This window comes from Drosophila innubila, assembly GCF_004354385.1.
Source record: "Drosophila innubila isolate TH190305 chromosome 2L unlocalized genomic scaffold, UK_Dinn_1.0 4_B_2L, whole genome shotgun sequence".
Lineage (NCBI taxonomy): Eukaryota > Metazoa > Arthropoda > Insecta > Diptera > Drosophilidae > Drosophila > Drosophila innubila.
Genome location: NW_022995372.1, coordinates 1,703,083 through 1,718,427, shown reverse-complemented (window position 1 = coordinate 1,718,427; position 15,345 = coordinate 1,703,083). Strand labels below are relative to the sequence as shown.

Genomic DNA, 15,345 nt, shown 5'->3' with positions numbered 1-15,345 from the left:
AGTTGAATCCTTTTGTTTTCCCTTTTACAGCGATTACGCATGATGCAACCACACCCGAACCACCCGTACCCTCGTGCGTGCCCTCGCCTTGTGGTCCCAATGCCAAGTGTCAAATCGTTGGTGGTAGTCCGGCCTGTTCGTGCCTACCGGACTTCATTGGCGCCCCACCGAACTGTCGTCCTCAGTGCGTATTGACCTCGGAGTGTGGATCCACCGAGGCGTGCATTAATCAGAAGTGTCGCGATCCTTGTCCCGGCTCCTGCGGCTTTGAGGCCAAGTGTCATGTGCTTAACCATCTGCCCATTTGCAACTGCATCGAAGGCTTTACTGGTGATCCATTCATCCGTTGCAGCAAGCTTCCAGAGGTGAAAGTGGTCACTGATCGACCCGGTGATCCATGTAGTCCCGATCCTTGCGGACCAAATGCTGATTGTTTCAGTGGCGAGTGCCGTTGTCAAAGCAACTATCAAGGAAATCCGTATGAGGGATGTCGTCCCGAGTGCACACAATCTGCCGACTGTTCGAGGGATAAGGCTTGTATGCGAAATAGATGTGTTGACCCCTGTCCAGGCACCTGTGGCAACAATGCCATCTGTGAGGTACTCAACCACATTCCCGTCTGCTCCTGCCAACTGGGATACGAGGGAGATCCCTTCACCAACTGTCGTCCCAAAGTAATCGAGCCCGAGCCCGAGGTCAAGGCCTGCGTGCCCTCACCATGTGGAGCAAACAGTCAGTGTCGTGATATCAATGGTCACGCTGTATGCTCCTGCATCGAGGGTTACATTGGCGCCCCGCCCCAATGTCGACCCGAATGCGTCGTTTCCAGCGAGTGTTCCGCATTGCAGGCTTGTGTAAACAGGAAATGCGTTGATCCTTGTGCAGGTGCTTGCGGTATCGAGGCACGTTGTGAGGTCATCAATCATAGTCCCATCTGTGGTTGTCCACCAGGCACAACCGGTGATCCATTCAAGAGCTGCTTTGAAATCATGAGGTCCAATGAAAACGATCAGGTGACGCCGCAAAGTGATCCATGTGTGCCAACGCCGTGTGGACCCAACTCCATCTGTAAGGCGGATAGCAAGGGTCCAGTCTGTCAGTGTCTGCCCGAGTTCTTTGGAGCGCCTCCCAATTGTCGTGTTGAGTGTATCATCAATCCCGATTGCCCATCCACGCAGGCATGCATCAACAACAAGTGTAGCGATCCCTGCCCCGGCTCCTGTGGCACGAACTCCGAGTGTCGCGTCATTGCACACTCCGTTTCCTGCTCTTGCCCGCCGGGATATGCTGGTAACGCTTTCGTCCAATGCGTACAACAGATTGCGGAACAACCAAAGCCTTGCGAGCCATCGCCATGTGGTGCCAATGCTGAGTGCATTGAACGTAACGGAGCCGCCGCCTGTAAATGTGTCGATGAGTACCAGGGCAATCCCTACGAGGGCTGCCGTCCCGAGTGCGTACTCAGCTCGGATTGTTCCGCGGACAAGGCATGCATACGCAACAAGTGCCAGGATCCCTGTCCAGGCATTTGTGGCTCCAATGCCCAGTGCTATGCCATCAACCATGTGCCAAACTGCGTCTGCAATGACGGTTACACTGGAGATCCGTTCTCCAACTGTCGTCGCTTTGAGCCGCCAACACCAGGACCCATTGCTGATCCCTGCAGTCCATCGCCTTGTGGCGCGAACAGCAAGTGTCGAGCTTCGAATGGACTCGCTGTCTGCTCGTGCCTGGAAACGTTCATCGGAGCGCCGCCAAACTGTAAACCGGAGTGTACAGTTAATGCCGAGTGTCCTCAAAACAGGGCGTGCCACAAGTTCCGTTGTGCAAATCCTTGCGCCGGCATCTGTGGCTCGAATGCCAAGTGTGAGGTAATTAACCACAATCCAATCTGCAGCTGTCCACTAGAGATGACAGGCGATCCATTCGCCAGATGTTATCCAGCGCCAGTAATCCCTGCTGAGAGAGATACCGTCAAGGATAAGAATCCCTGCCAACCATCGCCTTGCGGTCTCTACGCGGAATGCCGTGTACGTGGAGACCAGGCCTCCTGTTCCTGTCTGGCGAACTACATTGGAGCACCACCCAACTGTCGACCCGAGTGCGTTGTGAACACCGATTGTGCCTCGGACCGTGCATGTATTGCAGAAAAGTGTCGCGATCCCTGTGACGGTTCCTGCGGCATCAACTCCGAATGTCGCATACAGAATCATTTGGCAATTTGCACGTGCCGCGACAGCTTCACTGGCGATCCGTTTGTCCAGTGCGCCGAGATCATCGAAGAGCGAACACCAGCACCGCCTGTTGTCTCTGTGGATCCCTGCGATCTGCAACCGTGTGGCGCCAATGCCGAGTGCCACAATGGCATCTGCAGCTGTCTCCCCGACTATCACGGTGATCCCTACACTGGCTGTCGTCCCGAGTGTACATTGAGCACCGATTGCTCCCCCAACAAGGCCTGCTTGAACAAGAAGTGCGTCGATCCTTGCCCAGGCACCTGTGGCCAGAACTCTCAGTGCGATGTCTCCAATCACATACCGATCTGCAGTTGCCTACAAGGCTATACAGGAGATCCGTTTGTCCATTGCCGTCAAGAGACGCCTGTAGCCAAGGACCCATGCCAGCCAAATCCCTGCGGACCCAATAGCTTATGCCATGTGTCTGCGCAGGGTGCAGTCTGTGCCTGTCAACCTGGTATGCTGGGCTCCCCGCCCGCCTGTAAGCCCGAATGTATTGTCAGCTCCGAATGCTCCCTGCAAACGGCCTGTATCCAGAAGAAGTGTGTCGATCCCTGTCCAGGTGCCTGCGGACAATTCGCACGCTGCCAGGTGATCAATCATAATCCTTCCTGTTCATGCAACACGGGTTACACGGGAGATCCGTTCACACGCTGTTATCAAGAGGAACGTAAGCCAACGCCGACTGTGCCAGAGAATCCTTGCGTGCCTTCGCCTTGTGGACCCAATTCGGAGTGCAAGGAGCTCAACGGTAACCCAGCCTGCTCCTGTGCTGCCACTTTCATTGGCACCCCACCCAACTGCCGACCCGAGTGTACTATCAATCCGGAATGTGCCCCCACCAAGGCGTGCATACGCCAGAAGTGCGCAAATCCTTGTGTCGGTGCCTGCGGCTTCAATGCCCGATGCAATGTCGCCAATCATCAACCCATCTGCACCTGCGATGTGGGCTACACAGGAGATCCATTCACCGGCTGTCAACGTGAACAAGGTAGGAACCCGTTTTCAATTATTACACACTCTCCGAGAGAAGCTCTCGTCAGTTAGGTCAAGGCGTAAGCTAGCTTGGTTAAGGTTGCTTTAACGGACCACGTTCAGCCACTTCCACGCGTTCACCCTCGCTTAATAAAACGCCAAAGCTTCTATAAGAACAACACCGCAATGACACATGTTTTGTTTACGCCTTGATAGGGAACATTTTTTCAAAGTGAAACTGAATCGCGTTGAGTCTACTAAATATTATCGAAGCTCCTTATTTATTTCTTTACTAGATCTTTTACTATGACATATATGTATTATTTGATGCCAAATTCCCCCTGATCTAAAGTGATTTACCCCAAACGATCTTTCAGTTTCACTTTTCTCAAAAAATGCATTAGTTCGAGTTCAAAAATGTTTTTTGTGTTTTGTTAAATTTGTATTATTAACTACTATATACCTATGGAAATGCTTGCAAAAGTGTGCAAACTCATTTGTCAAACCCACAAAAACAGAAATTTTTCAATATAAAATTCAAAAAATTAAGATTATATTTCCATTTAAATAGATACTTGTACTGGTGAAAGAGATATCCCACAAAAAAAACCTCTAAACGAGGTAAAAGTCTAGTGACGAAAGCAATTTCTAGACCCAAAATTTCTGATATCCAATTTTGTGACGAACAAAATTCAGTTTAATCTAAAATTTTAAATAAAAATATAAATTAATATAAAAAACGAAAATTGGCATTGTGCACTGTGAGTAAAAGGGTGATCTTTTGTACATAAAATAACTTTTGCGCAGTGCCGAATGCCAATTTTCGTTTTTTATAATAATTTATTTTTATTTAAAATTTTAGATTAAACTGAATTTTGTCGTCACAAAATTGATATCAGAAATTTTGGGTCTAGAAATCACTAGACTTTACCTCGTTTAGAGGTTTTTTTGTGGATATCAGAAATTTTGCAATTGCTTTTGCTTTTGACATTGTAACTTTATCATTAATGCAGGCAAATAGTAAAATATAAAAATTTAGTTGTTGAACGTATTTCATATTTAAAAAATTTTTTTTCTTTAATTATAAAGAAAAACTAGGGGGCCCCGCTCCCTGCTCGCATACTATACTGTCGGAGACCTCGTACTTACTATGAAAAAAAAAAGTTTTTCATACTAAGACTTGGATTTCACCCGATCGGTCCTATGACAGCTATATGATATAGTGGTTCCGATTAGAACCAACTTTGTTCAGGATATATAAGTCTTAAATAAATGCATATTCTATTAGTTTGGTTACGATATCTAGTAAAACAAAAAAGTTTTTCATACTAAGACTTAATATTGGACCGATCGGTCCTATGACAGCTATATGATATAGTGGTCCGATTTGAACCAACTTTGGTCAGGATATATAAAACCAAGTTAAATGCATATTGTATTAGTTTGGTTAAGATTTCTCATTAAACAAAAAAGTTTTTCATACTAAAACCTAATTTTGACCCGATCGGTCCTATGACAGCTATATGATATAGTGGTCCGATTTGAACCAACTTTGGTCAGAATATATAAAACCAAGTTAAATGCATATTGTATCATTTTGGTTGAGATATCTCATAAAACCAAAAAGTTTTTCGTACTAAAACGTAATTTTCGACCGATAGAAAAATGTATTTATTCACTTAACAGGTAATATCTTCCGAACCCCTCAACCAAAATTTATGTTTCATATACTAAAAAACGCGAAATTGTACGTATTACAACATATTAAAATTTAACAAAAATCGTTAGAGCCGTTTTGTCAGAAATCGCCAAAATGTAAGCTAAAAAACTTTATTTCACCTGTAAAATGTTACCTGAGTACTTTAGAAAAAAAGTTTAAAGGTACGCCTAAAAGCCTACGCCTCAAACACACCTTTCTAATGATATATAGAACATATCTGTAGCTTCTATGGTTTGGAAACTGTTGAGATTTCAATTTTGGCGGGATTTAGCGTTTTCCCGCTAAACTAGCGGGAAATTGAAAAAGTCGTAGAACAAACATTTCTAGATTTTTGAAAAGGAATCAATCCCCATCATTACATTTAAGCTTCTTTAGCGCTTTGATGCAAACAGACAAACAGACAAACAGACAAACAGACAAACAGACAAACAAACTGACTTTTCATTTCATTTTGAGTCCACTAAAATTTTCAAATTTATTTATCTTTTGAACCAGTTATCGGATTTGGGTGATTGAGGTATCAATCGACGCGTATTTTTAAGTAGAATTTTTAAAAAATAAAAAATTTTACCAAAAAGCCCCAACGGCCCCATAAGCTGCAATTATCAAAATTTTTCCCCTCCCACTTACACCCCCGTATCTCATGACCCGGGTTGGTTAGAAAAAGTTTTAGTACGCCATTTTGTAAGTTAGAACTAAACCTGTCGATCGGTATATAACTCGATCTGATCGGACAGTCGTAGCAAATTTTCCAACTTAGCTGTATATATAGTTAGTCGCCTTTCGCACCCTTCGTGCTGCTTTCGTCACTAACGCGAACTGCCGTCCGCAGTGATCAGAAATAAGTCTTCGAACTACTGAGGCTGAAAGTACAGCTATATTTCAATATTTTTAGAAGATATTTACAAAATTTCGAATTTACATTTATTTTATTGACAAAAAATCGATTGGCAGTCTAAAAAATCAGATTGATCTTACTTTCTGCATAAACAATTTAAAAATTCAACATATTTTTTATATAAGCAATAGCATATTTTAAGCAATAGCAAGCATTTCCACTAGTTCTATGTATTGCACAACCACCCAACACCACAAAAGAATCACATACACTTGCAATTCGTTCTAATGCGTTCATAGTTATTTCCAACAGTTTCTTACACTTATTGTTATTACGTTAAAAATTTTGATTATCGCACGCACAGGCACATTGCATTGCATAAAAGTGTTTCTTATACACAATCATTGCAACATTTCACAACACTAGAGCGAAATGCAAATTTCAGAGCACTGCATTCTGTACGAGTTGTCTGAATTGTTGTTTGCCTCTGAAAGTGTTTGTGTGCGGCAATAGTCAAAGTTTTTAATTAGCTTTTAGTTTTTAAACAATTATAATATATTTTATATTTGAAATGCTTATATATGCCTTTTAACGCCTCAATATACAATATGCAAACTTGCCACGCCTTTTACATAAAATGCCTCACCCAAAAATAAAATGCCTTGAATCGACATAACCCTTTACTTGACCTTAATTATGTTGTTTGTTCACGCTTTGGGAAGTAATATTTTGACCAAGACCCGAAACAAAAACCAAACTTGTTGTGGACCCATGAAAAGCTTTTATACTTATAAGAAAATTCGTACTTGACCACCAATTGAACTCTCCTAACTTTTGAATTCGAATACCCTAACCCGCAAACCTTCAAATTGAGTACTGCCTTGTTGTCGTCGTCAATTCAAAACAAAAACAAAATTGTGCCTCATTTGTAAATGCAACAAAGGATTATCAACAACAAATACTAGTCCACAATTACCAAAACTAAACAGCGCTTATTAATTAATTAGACCTAAGTTAATGTATTTAGATTATTATAACTCTGTAGTTCCAAAATTTTAAACAATTATAATCAAAAGATCTTAACAAAACTGCAATAAATCGATTGTTATAAGAGACGTCACGTACCATTTGTTTTAATTACTTATCGTAATGTGTAACGTAACGTGTGATTGTTACGTTACACAACACTGCACACAAATTTACAACAACACTGCGCACGCTGCAGCACTGCAAAATGCACACACTGCAATTACCACAGCAACACTGAAAACACCGCACTGCGTTTAACAACACTAAACAATGTGAGAACAAAATTAACTTGATTTACAACACTTAATCCGTGCTATAATCCCACCGCAAATCAAACAAAATTGGATTAATCAACATGCAAAAACAAAAGCATATTAAACACCAAAACTTCGGTTCGTACTAAAAACGCAAAGAACTAAAACTGAAGAAACGTTATTAAAGTCTCTGCCAAAAACTTTCTCTCTCTCCCATACTCTATCTTCTCAATCTCCACTCTGTGTAACGTTGTTACCGAGATTAGAAAGGATCGTTAATGATCAAATCACACCCTGTGAACCAAATCCCTGTGGATCAAATGCTGTTTGCCGCGAACGGAATGGTATCGGCGCCTGCCAATGTCTCCCGGACTACTTTGGAGATCCATATCAATCCTGCCGTCCCGAATGCGTACGCAACTCCGACTGTCCGACGAACAAGGCGTGTCAGCAGCAAAAATGTCGCGATCCCTGCCCCGGTACCTGTGGCACCAATGCCGATTGCCGGGTAACCAATCATCTACCCACTTGCAACTGTCGCACGGGCTACACTGGCGATCCCTATCGCTATTGCCACGTGGAACCAGCTCAACGTAAGACCAAACTCTCTGCTGTGCCGCTGCAAATCAACTACAAGTTACCCCTTACAGCTATACGTCAAGCCGAACCCACACAGCCGTGTCGCCCCTCACCGTGCGGTCCTAACTCGCAGTGTCGTGAGCTCAATGGTCAAGCAGTCTGCTCCTGCCTCGAGCTGTACATCGGTCTGCCCCCCAACTGTCGACCAGAGTGCGTCCTTAGCACCGAGTGTCCAACCGAACAGGCGTGCATTAGCCAACGTTGCCAGGATCCTTGTCCCGGCACCTGTGGCATCAATGCCGAATGCCGTGTTCGCAACCACAGTCCCCTCTGTCAGTGTCGTCGCGGTTTTACCGGCGATGCTTTCACCCGTTGCTATGTCCTACCACGTAAGCGTTTCCCCGAGAAATCTCTCTTGAGTAATTACCTAAACAAATCGATTCCCCTTTCAAACTCAGCACCCGCACCATCCATCGAGCAGGTTCATCGTGATCCTTGCGTGCCGACGCCATGTGGCTTGAACAGTCAATGCCGAAATGTCCAGGGCGTGCCATCCTGCTCGTGTTTGCCGGAATACATAGGTGCTCCCCCCAACTGTAGACCCGAGTGCACCATCAGCGCCGAATGCTCTTCGAGCATGGCCTGCATACGGGAAAAGTGTATCGATCCTTGTCCCGGGTCCTGCGGCTATGCGGCCGACTGTAACGTAATCAATCATACTCCCATTTGTACCTGTCCCACGGGCTATACGGGCGATCCGTTCAGTAGTTGTCGTCTGGCACCACCAGAGCCTGTCCAAAGTGAGTCCCCCCAATGATAGGTCTTCATAATCGTTGCTCTAACTACCTATGATATCTAGACGAATACGTTGATCGTTGCCAACCCTCCCCATGTGGTCCCAATGCCCAATGCAACGATGGCGTCTGCAGCTGTCTGCCAGAGTTCCATGGTGATCCGTACGCCGGCTGTCGTCCGGAATGCGTGCTGAACTCCGATTGTCCGCGTGACAAGGCTTGTCTGCGCAGCAAATGCCTGAATCCGTGCCCAGGCACTTGTGGCGAGAACGCCATCTGCGATGTCATCAACCACATTCCCATGTGCAGGTGTCCAGATGGTACCGCTGGTAGCGCCTTTATACGCTGCTCTCCCGTGCCGAGTACGTTGTAGTAAAGTCCTTTTCAAATTGTCCCTTTTAACCTGCGTCATCATTCTACAGAAGCTGTTGCTACGAATCCTTGCCAGCCATCACCATGTGGTCCAAACTCTCAATGTCGCGAGGTCAATCAGCAGGCCGTCTGTTCCTGCCTGCCCAGTTACATTGGAGCACCGCCCACCTGCCGACCGGAGTGCACCTCGAATGCCGAGTGTGCGCCCACACAAGCGTGTCTCAATCAACGTTGTGGTGATCCATGTCCTGGCACTTGCGGCGTCGGCGCCAATTGTGCCGTGGCTAATCACAGTCCTTTTTGCACTTGCCCCACCCGATTTACAGGAAATCCGTTCGTGCGTTGCCAACCCCAAAGTAAGCAAATAATCCACATGGCAATTCCTAAAGAAGCTCTTTACAATATGACCAACTTCTTAGTTGAACCCGTGAAAGATGTTCAGCCTATCGATCCTTGTCGTCCCTCGCCCTGTGGACCCTATTCACAGTGCCGTGCCATAGGTGAGGCACCAGCCTGCTCATGTCTGGAAACCTACATTGGACGTCCGCCGAATTGCCGACCCGAATGCGTCACCAGCTCAGATTGTAGCAGTCAATTGGCCTGCATCAACCAGAAGTGCTCGGATCCCTGTCCTGGACGCTGTGGCCTCAATGCCGAGTGCCGCGTGGTCAGTCATACGGTACAGTGTATTTGCCAGCAGGGATATAGCGGAGATCCCTTCATGCAGTGCAGCCCGGAGATCGTACGAGACATTGAAGTGCGCACTCCCTGCAATCCGAGTCCCTGTGGATCAAATGCCATTTGCAGGGAACGCGATGGAGCTGGCTCTTGTCAGTGTCTGCCCGAATACATTGGCAATCCCTACGATGGCTGCCGACCCGAGTGCGTTCTCGACTCCGACTGCCCGTCGAATAGAGCCTGCCAGCAACAGAAGTGTCAGGATCCATGTCCGGGCACCTGCGGACAAAATGCCAACTGTCAGGTAGTCAATCATTTGCCCTCCTGCAACTGTCTGCCCGGATACATAGGCGATCCGTATCGCCTCTGCACACGTCCAGCTGAACGTAAGGACAACTCCTTTATCCCCCTAAGTCTAGTCTTAACCAAATTCTTTGCTGTAGCTGTACCTGTGGAGTATTCGAATCCATGTCAGCCCTCGACTTGTGGCCCCAACTCTCAATGCCGCGTCGTTAACGAACAGGCGGTTTGCTCCTGTCTGCCACAGTTTATAGGTCAACCACCCGCTTGCCGACCCGAGTGCACCATCTCCTCAGAGTGTGCCACCGACAAGGCTTGCCTCAATCAAAAGTGCGTCGATCCCTGTGTGGCAAACACATGTGGCAGCAATGCCATTTGTCGTGTGCGCAACCACAGTCCCATTTGCAGTTGCATCGGTGGTTTCACTGGCGATGCCTTCACCAAGTGTTTCCCCATACCACGTAAGCATTTGATCCCCTTACGCTTAACCCGTACTTTATCCGGTTGTCGCTTCGTGTTCTGCAGCACCGCCTATCGAAGAACAACGTGAACCACTGCGTGATCCCTGCGTACCCACACCTTGTGGGCCCCATTCCGAGTGCCGAAACATCAATGGCGTTCCCGCCTGTTCCTGCCTGGCTACTTTTATTGGTCAGGCGCCCAACTGTCGTCCAGAGTGCACCATCAACTCGGAGTGTCCTAGTCAACAGGCGTGCATTAATCAGAAATGTCGCGATCCATGTCCTGGTGCCTGTGGCTTGAATGCCCAGTGTAGCGTTATCAACCACACTCCCCTCTGTGCCTGCATCGAGGGTTATATTGGTAACCCCTTTACCAATTGTAGTCCAAAGCCTCCAGCTCGTAGGTGTTCTCTGGAAAATAGCTTACTTCATCGATGTTCACTATCCAACAATTTTACAGCAACAACGCCGCCGGTTAAGGATGATCCTTGCAATCCTTCGCCATGTGGTCCCAATGCCCAGTGTCGGGATGGTCAATGCAGCTGTATAGCGGAGTACCAGGGTGATCCATATGTGGGTTGTCGTCCCGAATGTGTGCTGAACACAGACTGCGCCCATAATCGCGCCTGTGTACGCAACAAGTGCATTGATCCCTGTCCCGGCACCTGCGGTGTGAATGCCATATGTGAAGTGACTAACCATGTGCCCATCTGTCGATGTCCGGATCAGATGTCGGGCAATGCCTTCTTCGAATGTCGCCCTGTGGCTCCACCTACTTCACAGAATCCCTGCCAGCCTTCGCCTTGTGGACCCAACAGCCAATGTCGTGTGGTGCAACAGACTGCTGTGTGCTCCTGTCTCTCTGATTATGTTGGCAGTCCGCCTCAGTGTCGTCCGGAATGTGTGACGAACTCGGACTGTGCTGCCAATCTGGCGTGCCAGAACATGAAGTGTCGTGATCCCTGTCCAGGCACCTGTGGTTTTAATGCCCTTTGTAATGTGGTCAACCACAGTCCCTTCTGCAGCTGCCCCTCGAGCATGTCCGGAAATCCCTTCGTGCGCTGTCAACAGCAACGTAAGCCACCTGAAGTCTCAGTTCCTTGCTTAGGCTACAAACTCAACTCTTTACAGTCGAACCACAACGCGATGTACGACCCCCGAATCCCTGTCAACCCTCACCATGTGGTCCCAACTCCGAGTGTCGTGTCTCGGGAGATTCACCATCGTGTTCTTGCTTGCCTGATTTCTTGGGCGCACCACCAAACTGTCGACCCGAATGTATATCCAGCTCGGAGTGTGCCACCAGCTTGGCTTGCGTCAACCAGAAATGTGTGGATCCTTGTCCAGGACTCTGCGGACTCAATGCAAACTGTCGTGTGTTCAGCCACACGCCCATGTGCCTTTGCGATGGAGGCTTCACAGGCGATCCCTTCACACAGTGTAGTCCCATTAGGGATACTCCTGTTGAAGTTCTTCGGCCCTGCAATCCGAGCCCCTGTGGCATTAATGCTAAGTGTGAGGAGCGTGGAGGAGCTGGCTCCTGTCAGTGTCTGCCAGAGTACTTTGGAAATCCCTACGAGGGCTGTCGACCTGAGTGTGTCGTCAACTCGGATTGTCCTTCAAATAGAGCTTGCCAGCAACAAAAGTGCCACGATCCATGTCCAGGCACATGTGGTCAGAACGCCGAGTGTCAGGTCATTAATCACTTGGCTACCTGCAACTGTTTCAATGGCTACTCAGGAGATCCCTACAGGTCTTGTCGTATCATAGAAAATGCACCACGTAAGACTAAACCACCACCAGGAAACTTGCCCAGAAGTACATCCTTATAAAAATAATTTCTTCTTAGCTGAACCTGTTTATGTGAATCCTTGCCAACCCTCGCCTTGTGGACCCAACTCGCGTTGTCGCGAGGTCAACGAACAAGCAGTCTGTTCCTGTCTAGCAGAGTTCATAGGTCAGCCACCCGCCTGTCGTCCAGAGTGCACCACCAGCTCTGAGTGCGCTGCTGACAAGGCGTGTGTGAATCGCAAATGCGTCGACCCTTGCCCCAATGTCTGTGGCCAACAGGCCGAGTGTCGCGTCCGTAATCACAGTCCCATCTGCACGTGTTTGAGTGGTTTCACTGGTGACGCCTTCACTCGTTGCTATCGCATTCCTCGTAAGCAAAAACAGAATTGGCTAGGAATTCTTTAGTCCTGTGTCTAACACTTGTGCCCTTTTAGCTCCACCTGTTGCACCCATTGAACGCGAACCTGTCGATCCTTGTGTACCCTCGCCCTGTGGTGCCAACTCACAATGTCGCGACATACGCGGTACTCCCTCGTGCTCATGCCTGCCGAACTATCTCGGCACGCCACCCGGCTGTCGTCCCGAGTGTTCCATCAATGCAGAGTGCGCCAGCCATCAAGCCTGCATCAATCAAAAGTGTCGCGATCCTTGTCCAGGCTCCTGTGGTCTCAACACACATTGCAATGTGATTAATCACACGCCCATCTGCAGTTGTTTAGTGGGTTATATTGGAGATCCGTTCATCGTTTGCAATCCCGAGCCACCGCAAAGAAGTAAGAACTCTCCGTCTTCCGAGCTAAGAATAGAACTAAACGTAGTTTGTCTAACAGTTGAAGCACCGCCTGCACCTCAGGATCCCTGCAATCCATCACCATGTGGAGCCAACACCGTCTGTCGCGACGGCCAATGCTCGTGTATAGCCGAGTACCAGGGAGATCCCTTCATCGGATGTCGACCAGAGTGCGTCCTGCATACAGACTGTGCCCGCAATCGCGCTTGTGTGCGTCACAAGTGTGTGGATCCTTGTCCAGGCACATGTGCCTCCAGCGCTATTTGTGAGGTGCTTAACCATATTCCAAACTGCCGCTGTCCCGAGGGCATGCAAGGAAACGCTTTTGTTCAATGTAGTCCAGTGCCACGTAAGGAACTGTCGTCGGCTTCTCCCTGTTCCTTCTATATTTTTCAACCTTTCACAGAACTCGACGTCATACATAATCCTTGCCAGCCATCGCCCTGTGGTCCGAACTCTCAATGTCGCGTTACCAATCAACAGGCCATCTGCTCTTGCATCACACCTTTTATTGGCAGCCCACCCTTCTGTCGTCCTGAGTGTACATCCAACTCGGAGTGCCCCTTGAATATGGCCTGCCTCAATCAGAAGTGCGGTGATCCTTGCCCTGGTGTGTGTGGTCGCAATGCGCACTGCCATGTGACGAACCACAATCCATTCTGTCGCTGCCTGGAACGCCATACGGGCAATCCCTTCGTCAGCTGTCAGCCAATCATCGAACCACTGACACCACCACCTCGCCAGGCTTGCCAACCTTCTCCTTGTGGACCATACGCTGAATGCCGTGAGATCAACGAGACACCCTCTTGCACATGCCTGCCTAACTACAGTGGCACCCCACCCAACTGTCGACCGGAATGTGTAACTAGCTCGGAATGTCCCACGCATCAAGCCTGCATTCAGCAGAAGTGTCGAGATCCATGTCCTGGACTCTGTGGTCAGTCAGCTCAGTGCCGTGTGCTTTCGCATACGCCGAGCTGTTACTGCCCCGAGGGAATGGAAGGTGATCCCTTCGTACAATGTGTGGAGAAGAGAGTTAAGCCATTGGATCAACTTGATCCATGTAATCCCAGCCCATGTGGGGTCAATGCTCGTTGCACATCACGTCAGGATGCCGGCTCTTGCCAGTGTCTTCAGGGTTACTTTGGCAATCCATACGAGGGTTGTCGACCTGAGTGTGTGCTCGACTCCGATTGCCCCTCGAATCGAGCCTGTCAACAGCAAAAGTGTCAGGATCCTTGTCCCGGCACCTGTGGTGTTAATGCCATCTGCAACGTCCTAAATCATGTGCCGAGCTGTAGTTGCTTAACCGGGTACAGTGGTGATCCATACCGCTCGTGTCAACAGGAACGGGAGCGTAAGAGTAAAAGATCGCTTAGGTCAAACTGAAGTTCAATATTATGCCTTCCATTATAGCCGTCAAGGAGTATGTGAATCCCTGTCAGCCTTCACCATGCGGTCCAAACTCACAATGCAAGGAGATCAACGGACAAGCTGTATGCTCATGTTTACCCGAATATGTTGGAGCACCTCCAGTCTGTCGGCCGGAGTGTACTATCTCTTCAGAGTGCTCGGCAGATAAAGCCTGTGTGGCTAAGAAGTGTATTGATCCCTGCCCAGGCACCTGTGGTGATCAGGCTCTTTGTCGTGTGGTTAATCACAGTCCCATTTGTTCATGCCGTGCCGGTTTTACGGGCGATGCCTTTTATCGCTGCCTGCCCATTCCCCGTAAGTGTACCCCGACGACACACCCTCTGTATAGGCGTCCTCTATTTAACTATTTCCAAATATCAACAGCGACGCCACCTGCAGTCATTGTACAAAAGCATCCGATAGATCCTTGTGTGCCCTCGCCTTGTGGTAGCTACGCGGAGTGCCGACCACAGGGTGAGGCGCCTTCATGTTCTTGCCTCTCCGGTTATCTGGGCGTGCCACCCAATTGCCGTCCCGAATGTCGCATAAACTCGGATTGTCCCAGCAGTCAGGCGTGTATCAATGAAAAGTGTCGCGATCCTTGTCCCGGTTCTTGCGGATTTGGGGCCATTTGCAATGTCCTCAATCACACACCCAGCTGCACTTGTCCAGCGGGTTACACTGGAGATCCATTTAGTCACTGTCAACCTGAACCACCACCAAAGAGTAAGAAACCACAACGAGTTAATCCATCGACAATACCTTACAATACCCCACTTCACTCCGTAGCTGTGGAAGCTGATGATCCTTGTAACCCATCGCCTTGTGGCCCCAATGCTTTGTGCAATGCTGGCACTTGCACCTGTCTACCCGAGTATCAGGGTGATCCTTACAACGGCTGTCGTCCCGAGTGCCTGACCAGCTTGGATTGTCCCCGGGATCGTGCTTGCGCGCGTCATAAGTGCTTCGATCCTTGCCCAGGCACTTGTGCTCCCAATGCTATCTGTAATGTTATTAATCACGTGCCAATGTGCACATGTCCCGAAGGATTCGCCGGCAACGCGTTTGTACATTGTCAACCTATACCACGTAAATATGACAGAATAGAAAATTT

At 48.2% G+C, this 15,345-nt stretch overlaps 1 protein-coding gene across 1 annotated transcript in view; it reads left to right on the top strand.

Annotated features, from left to right (window-relative positions):
• The window catches only part of LOC117780127, a 119,854-nt gene that overhangs the window by 78,025 nt on the left and 26,484 nt on the right, over positions 1 to 15,345 (top strand). Inside the window, 17 exon segments of the mRNA XM_034616539.1 lie at positions 31 to 3,228; positions 7,320 to 7,646; positions 7,704 to 8,021; positions 8,091 to 8,432; positions 8,492 to 8,788; positions 8,849 to 9,862; positions 9,920 to 10,237; positions 10,302 to 10,637; positions 10,698 to 11,312; positions 11,369 to 12,019; positions 12,087 to 12,398; positions 12,463 to 12,801; positions 12,859 to 13,167; positions 13,225 to 14,175; positions 14,235 to 14,546; positions 14,616 to 14,957; positions 15,021 to 15,320. Of these exon segments, the coding sequence (XP_034472430.1) occupies positions 31 to 3,228; positions 7,320 to 7,646; positions 7,704 to 8,021; positions 8,091 to 8,432; positions 8,492 to 8,788; positions 8,849 to 9,862; positions 9,920 to 10,237; positions 10,302 to 10,637; positions 10,698 to 11,312; positions 11,369 to 12,019; positions 12,087 to 12,398; positions 12,463 to 12,801; positions 12,859 to 13,167; positions 13,225 to 14,175; positions 14,235 to 14,546; positions 14,616 to 14,957; positions 15,021 to 15,320 (10,281 nt within the window).